This window comes from Quercus lobata, chromosome 5 (genome assembly GCF_001633185.2).
Source record: "Quercus lobata isolate SW786 chromosome 5, ValleyOak3.0 Primary Assembly, whole genome shotgun sequence".
Taxonomy (NCBI): Eukaryota; Viridiplantae; Streptophyta; class Magnoliopsida; order Fagales; family Fagaceae; genus Quercus; species Quercus lobata.
In genome coordinates, this window is record NC_044908.1 from 62,835,298 (window position 1) to 62,843,738 (window position 8,441).

The 8,441-nt window shown below is 36.2% G+C and overlaps 2 protein-coding genes across 2 annotated transcripts; one reads left to right on the plus strand and one right to left on the minus strand.

Moving 5' to 3' along the window:
• The first annotated feature begins 278 nt into the window (after positions 1 to 278).
• LOC115990914 lies at positions 279 to 2,744 on the plus strand. Its single transcript, XM_031114681.1, has 2 exons — positions 279 to 1,250; positions 1,851 to 2,744. Exons 1-2 carry the CDS (start codon positions 285 to 287, stop codon positions 2,742 to 2,744), a joined length of 1,860 nt encoding a protein of 619 aa, XP_030970541.1. The 5' UTR covers positions 279 to 284.
• Positions 2,745 to 3,070: 326 nt separating this feature from the next.
• LOC115988560 (cytochrome c oxidase assembly factor 5) lies at positions 3,071 to 8,118 on the minus strand. Its single transcript, XM_031112131.1, has 4 exons — positions 7,974 to 8,118; positions 7,373 to 7,475; positions 7,088 to 7,192; positions 3,071 to 3,441 (listed from the first exon to the last, which is right to left on the minus strand). The coding sequence occupies exons 2-4, from the start codon at positions 7,439 to 7,441 to the stop codon at positions 3,400 to 3,402; spliced, it is 216 nt and encodes a 71-aa protein (XP_030967991.1). The 5' UTR covers positions 7,442 to 7,475; positions 7,974 to 8,118; the 3' UTR covers positions 3,071 to 3,399.
• Positions 8,119 to 8,441: the final 323 nt, after the last annotated feature.

Below are 8,441 nucleotides of genomic sequence, written 5' to 3' on the forward strand. Positions count from 1 at the left end.
GAAGATAGAGGATATATAAGAGGATTAGAGGAATAAACTTGTCCTAAGAATACTGAATGATTCTGTCTAGCTTATTAGAAGAAAAGGAACGAATAAAGCACCAAAAGATAAGAGTAAATAAAAGTTATACGTGTTATCTTGCACTCAAGCATCTCTCTCTTTCTTTCTCTAATCTTATATATATTCTCCTTTCTATTGTTAGAAATTTATATAGCCAACTTCAATCATAAATGCTACCTCAAATGAAACTGTAAGAAAGTTGTCACGTACCCTTTTCACTAACAATGTTATCAGTTACAAAAAGACCAAATCGGATCATTAGCTCCCTTCATCCACACCCTCTTACCCTACAACAGGGCAAAGCATTTTGCTGCCATGCTTGTTTGATGGGATACAGTGTGGTCCGAGACGGCTATTGCTGCAAGGACTGCCGTTTCAACCTTGATCTTAAATGCGCTAATATAAGGCTCGCTAGTTACGAATTAACCAAAGTAAGGCTGACCATAGAAGAAGAAGAAGAAGAAGAAGAAGAAGAAGAGGGGGTTGAGTATTTTAGCCACAGACATCCATTACAACTTTATAAAAAAATTCCTAATGACCGTATTAAATGTTGCTTATGTAGAACATACTGCTCGGATCACGCCTATTGTTGCTTTGAATGTTCCTTCTTTCTCCATCCATCATGTTTCACGCGAAAGTTGCCACGAGAGATCTGCTATCCCTTTCATCCAGTCCACTCTCTCACCCTGCAGGATAAGGTTGTCGCAAAGAAATGGTGGAGGAATAGATATGACATTTGCAATGCCTGTGGCAAGGATAGTATTCGTTACCTCATTTATGCTTGTGACCAATGCAGTTTTTGCTTGCACATAGATTGCAGTGATGAGATAACTCATGCCATAAAATTTGAAGGCCACCCTCACCTCATCTTTTTCAGGGACAATATAGAGAAAAAGAAACTTAAGTGCAGCTCTTGCAAATCCCATATCTGTGAATCATATGGGTTCACTTGTCTATATTGTGATCTCAATCTCCATCTTACCTGTGGTCCCTTACCATATACTATTACACATAAATGTCATATCAACCCCCTCGTCCTTACAAATTCACCTGTTCAAGAGGAAGAAGAAGAAGAAGAGAGAAACAAATTTTGTTGTAATGCTTGTGATGAAGAAAGAGATCCACAATTACCCGTTTATTATTCTGCAAAATCTCGTTTTGTTGCTGAAATCAAATGCGTCTTCTCTAAGGTACCTAAATACTTTTTTTTTTTAATGGAATTGTACCTATATAAACTGATAAAATATTAAGTTTTTAGCTTTCTAAGCTAGAGCGTTTTAGTTTTATTTTAAAAGGTTTGAGCCAATCCTTAATTTATAAGTTCTTTATACTATTAAGGAAAAAAAAGGAAGAAATTACAGACGTTTTCATAAGGCAAGTCTTATAAGTTTTTAATCCCAAGCTTAAAAGAAATACTAGAACCTCTAAGGTAAATACAAAACGTAATCAATGATGTCTCTGTTGTTCTTGTTTTTTTAGTATTACTCTATTACAGCATCATACAATTTGTTATAGATGGTAGGCCACAAAATCAGTTATTTGATTAATGTGAATTTTCTTGTGGTAATTAATTTCTTTTTCATTTTTAGTTGGGTGGGGGAAGGTTGGACTATGTATGTATGCATGTATGTGAAAGAATGGTATCGAATCTATTGATTAGTGCCATTCAAGTTCAATTTTGGGCTTGGTTGGTGGTCGTGGTTCGTCTGATAATTTTGCACCATGACTTCCTCCATTGAACATTTTACAACTGGTTCATACTCTTAATTCAATCTTTGGGTGGTTTCTAGGTAATATCATTACTAAAGGGAGAGTACGAAGATGTGGAGTTATGTAATGTTCTTGGATTGTCTGGTAAGTTGATTGGCAGAAATACAGAAAAAGAGATGCTGCAAAATATATTTGAACAACTCAAGCTAAAATCAACCTTGTCTCGTTTTTTTGAATCTTCAAGTCAAGATGTGATAAAGGAATTAAGCTGTGTTTTCATGGCTATGAAAACACTCACCACTGAAGAGGATGACCATTATGAAGAAAGTCGATACTTGGAAGATTTATTGCTTCCTGACATGGCTTACACACAATTCATGAAGTTTCTTGATCGTGGCAGAGGGATTCATGAACCATTGGAGACTCTAGAAGAAGTTGTCAATGTTGGAGCTTACATGGTTTCTCAGGTTGTCAATGTTGGAGATTACATGGTTCCTATGAGGTTGGCTCCTATCCTTAAGCACTTGCTTTCCAAACACAAAGATATTAGTGCCAAGTCCACGTTAAGCCCAATAGCAAAACTATATCTCATTAACATTTTATGTGAGTGTATATATAGCATGACAAACACTAGGGTTGTGGATATCACAAAAGATTTGCTTCTCAAGTGGTGGACAATCTTCAAAATGTTGCAATTTGCAACATTTGAAATTCAATTTGCCTTCGATCATTTGAAGAGAGTCGCTCATGCTTACTTTGGTCTCTATGTTAAAAAGCAAGTGGACAACGCTCTTGATAACATTGATAGAGATCTTGCAAAGCTGCATAAAGATACTGAGGCACTTGAAAAGAAACGTGGGTACATAAAATCTGGAAAATCTACAAAATCCAACATAATTGAGGAATGCTTGAGAGAGGCTTCAGTTATGAAGCATAGTAGAGCAAGTAGTGGACTACTAAGGATTTTACCATAGGGATTTAATAATCTAGCAAGTTGTAAATTTATGTTCTCCTTACTGCTTAGTCAAGAACATATATACAACTATAGAAGTGTGAAGATGTAACTTTTTCCTCTCTTTAAAATATATGTATATATATTATTTCAGTTGCTGGAGGAGGTGGGATTTGAACCCTCGACATTTTCAAGAAGTGCCAATTGAGTTACAAAACTCTTGACAACATGTATTTAACTCTTTTTTCTTCCACCCACCCACCCCCCCTTGATATAGAAAGAAACAAGATATACACTTCATTATTTGGATTATTACAGTTTAGCTCCCCTTCTGAGCACGCATGGAGATCATACTATACAAAACAAATAAAATAGTTCTTGAGCCATTTCATGTCTTACAAATTCTAGTCTATTTACTGGAATTGCAACCAAAATCACACCACATGGCATCTGATACTTTCCACATCCATCTTATGACAGTTCAAATAGTTCTCAACCAATTGCAAACATAATTTATTCAGCAAAAAAAAAGTTGCATGCCTAGGTGCCACAGGCTCTTTGTTCAAACGTGCAAGAGCATCAGGTGTTTACTTATTTGTCTCTTCACAATTTGGAAAAGAGTATGCACACCATTCAGCAGCCCTTATTTTCATGAATCAAAAGACCATGCCCACAATTTAGTAGCCCTTATTTCCGCGAATCCTAGATCTCATGTCAACCTGGAAAAAAGGGGAGAAAATATAGCAATAAAATCTCATAAGTCACAACTGATTTCATAATTATTAAAGAAAGAATTTATTATGTTATAAAGAGAGCCATATAATTACTCAACTTCTCCACAATCATAGTATATACTATGGATTTATACTCAACTCCAAAGATAATTGTGCAAACTGGAAAATCTCAGTAGTTGCCTCAGACACTTCCCCTGGTTTGTTAGTTATTGGGTCTGGTGGGTTTCTTAGAGATGCTTACAGAGCAACCCATGACCTTGGTAAATGGGCTCTTAAATACTCTTTTTGGTGTCCTCCTTTAGGCACTGATAATTGTATTTCTTTTTACAGTTTAAAGATCAGATTTTTTTCAAGCCAACAACAACAACGGATTTAGGACAGTTTTATTCCAAACCAATTTGAAGAAATCTCCTCCAACCCATGGGCAATTCAGTAAGCTATCAATGTTTATTAAATCAAATGACTCATTAAACAGATCGTGTGACTAAAGTACACATGAATGATTGTTTGGGTCATCAAGTTGGGGGTAGGAGGAATTTCCCTCCAAGCCAATTTGGAAGTAAACTCTGACCACTGATTTCTACTCTCTCCACTTGAGCCAAGAACATAAATATCACCACTTGAATACTGTTTAGAAAAACATGTCTTCTCTCCATTTCCAAATAATCTTAAGGGTGGCCATCATTAGTACCTAAGATCTTGAAGGGTGGAATTAATTGAGAGACTCCAGTAGCCTATCATAAACGGAAAAGGTTTAGTTCGTGGTGCAAAGGATTCGCTAGGTCATGGTGTTAGAGGCTTGTAAAACAAGCTGCCAAAGATCCTATGTGAGAACTCAATTCTCTTGATGTCAATGAGGCTTTTATAGAAATTTTAATATTGGTATCAAAGCCTTTAGGCTTGTTTTCACCTTGAAATTGCTATGCTTTGACAGATGTAAAAGGTAATTTTACAGCATGCTTTGTGTTGAAATGGAAATAATTTTCAATTTTCAGAATTTCTATTCTCAATAATGGCAGCCCTCAAGGTTTTTTTTTGAGTTTTCAAGAGGAATGTGTCAAGGGAATCCTTTATACTCTCCTCTTCATTCTAATTATGAAGGCACTTAGCGATATGGTTGGGAGGGCAGTGGAGGAAGTCCATATGATGGGGTTAAAAGTCAAGGGGAGTAATGCTGATGCCTTGTCTATATCTCATTCTCTCTTTGCAGATGACAAATAATCTTTTGGGTGGCAGAGACAGAGCAAATAATAACATTGAGAGCAATTTTGATGTTCTTTAAGCTGGTGATGAGATTAAAAGAAAACCTAAGCACGAGTGAGCTTGTGCAAGTAGGATCCATGATTGATGATTAGAGATTAGGGATGACATTAGGATGTAGGGTTGGTTCATTACCCATGACTTACTTGGGACTACCTTGGGGACCTCATTTTACACCAAGTTTAATATGGAATGGAATGGTATCGTTAGAAAATGGAGTGGGGGATGGCTTGGTGGAAAGGATTATATCAGGTAATCCGAATTCTTTGTTTTGTTGGAAGGGTGTTTGGAAACCAAAGGTTCCTATGTGAGTGGCTTTCTACTTGTGGACAACTGCTCATGATCGGATTCTCACTTTGGATAATCTCATGCTTAGGGGTCGCTCTCTAGAAAATCGGTGTTGCATGTGTTGTTACGATGGGAAGTCGGTGGACCACCTTCTTCTTCATTGTCCTGTTGCATATACCTTGTGGACTTTTATGCGTCAGCCTTTTGGTATACATTGGGTTATGCCAGGATCAATGGCGGGATTGTTATTTTGTTGGCATCAATGGCTTGGGAAGCATAATTCGAACATTTGGAATTTGATTCTAGGTTGCTTAATGTGGATTGTTTGGTTGGAAAAAATCGTCATTCCTTTGAGGACATTGAGAAGATGTTGGATGAGCTAAAGTTTTTATGCCAGCGCAGTCTTTTTGAGTAGTCTCATTGTTGGGGTTTTAATGATTATTCTTCTCTCTCTAAGTTTATGTTTTCTCTTTGATTAGTTTCCCGATTTCCCTCTTTTTTGCTGTTTGTTTTATCCTTTTCTTCTTGTTCTTCATCATGAACAACTTGTACTCTTCCTTTTTTTTTTTTTTCATTAATAATAGTTCACTGATTACCTATCAAGAAAAAGGGGATCAACCCACACTTATCAAAAGTATATTGTCTAACTTACCTATATGTTTTACATCCCTCTTCATTATGCCCAATAACATGGCTAATAGGTAGAAGAAACTTCAATGGTATTTTCATAGATGATGATTAGAAGTTACATAGAAGAATTGTGAACTTTTGTCTTGGGATGACCACATGGAAGATGTCATTGGTAGAAATATTGAGTTAAGTTTGTTAGAGTGGAATATTGATTTCATTTTCACCTTTACTGTTGATAATGCTAGTTCAAATAGCACCACCAATCAAGAGACATAGATCATTTCTTGGCATCAATGGAATGGATAGAGCACTATCCTAATGTAGCTTAAAGACTACTGCCTAGGCCGATCTTAAATCATCATTTAATCCTCCAGGATTGTTGGGGTTTCAGGAAAGGCAGAACCCTATTTTGAATTGAGATTATGTGGATCCAAGCCCCAGGTTTTACTAATCAAGTGAGGGAGTAATGGGAACAGCTAGTTGAATTCCATCAAAAAAGTTATTGCATTTGAAGGAAAACTTCAAGAAATGGAACAAGAAGAGCTTTAGGGACATTAGGTTTTGATAAAGGAAGGGCATTGACTGAGCTGTCTGGATGCAAAGGAGTGGGGCCCATCAGAGGAGGAGGGGATGAGTACAGATGACTTGAAGGAGATAGAAAAACTCACTCTAATGGAGGAAACGAGCTGGAGACAAAAATCAGGGGTTTTATGGTTAACAGAGGGGGACAGAAACACAATTTTTTCATAGGATGGCAAACTCCCATAGGAGTTCAAATTTGTTGAGAGAGGAGGATGATGTTAAAGACTCAAAAATGGGAATTATCAGTTTTTATAGGAACCTCTATTAGTACTCCATCAATTGGAAACCAAAATTGGATGGAATTGAATCTGCAATTCTTTAGGAGGGGCATGGAGCATTGTTGGAAAGAAGATTTAAGGAGGGAGAAGTACATAAGGCTCTGAGCCCAGATAGTTTCACTATAGAACACTAGCAACGATGTCAGGATGTGATTAAGGTGGATGTGGTGAGATTTCTACAAGAATTACATATGTTAGGTACATTTAGAGGAGTCTTAAACTAACAAAGTAAAACCCAATAAAATAAAATAAACTCTTAATACCATTGGAAATTCTAGAATAGTCTAATACCAGATACAATTTTAAAAATAACTTTTCATAAAATTTCAGATCTGCCCCTGCACGTAGAAAGAAACATGAACAACTCATAAACTTATGATCCATTTGATTGGCCTAATTCATTTAAGATTCTTTAAGCCATCATTCAAATTTTGATATGCCATCCTAAGTTCTTGCATTCAGGACTAGAAAAATTAATTTCTCAAGCTAGTAGATTTTCAATAACCAAGATACAGGAAAGAGAATGCAGGCATGTGAAAAGAGATACAAGAAAAAGAAAATAAAGTATTAAGAATGAAGAGAAGATAACATGCCTGGCCTCTCTTGCAAAATAAATATGTTTCCCTAAGTCCCACACACTCCGTTGAAATTGCCGGGCTCTTCTCTCCAGCACATTCCCTAAATGATCGATTCTGAACCTGTAGTCAATACATTTAGCACCAATCTTATAATGATCAAATCAAATCAAATCATTTATACACGTATTTCTATGCATTTCTTTTTCTTTTTCTTTTTCCTTTTTTTTATGCATTTCATAAATACATTCCCGAATCATTATTTAAAGGCCTCAAGCATGACAGATATATGAAATTGAAAACCTTCACGCAATCAGATTCACTGAGGCATTTCACAAGCTCCCCTGCTAGGCCTTTGCAAGACTTAGACATTTTTCCCTATTATCCTCACCACTGTCCTCTCCTCCTGAAAAAAATTTCAACATCAAATAAGTTTTATTCTTCAAGTGCAAGTGTATCATACAACATTAACAATCTATTGTCGGAAATTCGGGTATTATATGAAGAGTTGAAGACTATCATATTCATACATATGAGCTATAAATTTGGTCATGCGTTTAAGACTCATTGGGTGCATGTACAACTTACCAATTAAAAAAAAAAAGCCATAAATTTGTTCATGAAATTCAAGAAATTCAGCCAAATTACTAAATTAAAAGAAAAGAAAATAACCCCATATAGCAAGCAGGGCCGGCCCTTCCCTTAGGCGAGTTAGGCAATTGCCTAAGGCCCCCAAGTGAATTACAAAAATAATCTGGCACATCCTTTTAACCAAAAAAACAAAAATTTTGGTAAATCCTATTAAACATTGGTTCTAAACAAAATCATTGACCAAAAGACAACCAGATAAACTACAAATCCGGTCTAAGAGATTAACCACAAATCAAAACCCTAAAAATTTTACCTTTCTCTCTAGTCTCTGCTCTCCGCCTCTCTCTAGTCTCCAGTCTCCACTGTTCGCTCAACAGACAACAGCTCAAGGCTCAAGCAAGGCAGCAAGCTCACCTCACCGTATCAGGTTCTGAGGTTCAGGAATCAGGTATAAAATTTTAAATATTTGGGCTTTTATTTGTTAACAAGTTATATAAGATAACTTTGTTTATTTGGGCCCTCCCTGTCCCTGGCTGCTTTTGTAACTTTGTTTATCACTTATGGCTGCCTGGACCCTCCCGGACTGGGCATTAACTTTGGGCCTTCAAGTTTTTTTTTTTTTTTTTTTTTTTGGGTTATAGATAGGATTTGTTTTGTGTTTTTTTTTTTATGTGGTGGGTCTTATTAATAAGTCTTATGTCAGTGTTATGGATGTGCTTAAATTTTTGTTATGTTTGTGCTTAATTTTTTTTAAATTTATGCAGGTTGAGATTGCTAAAAA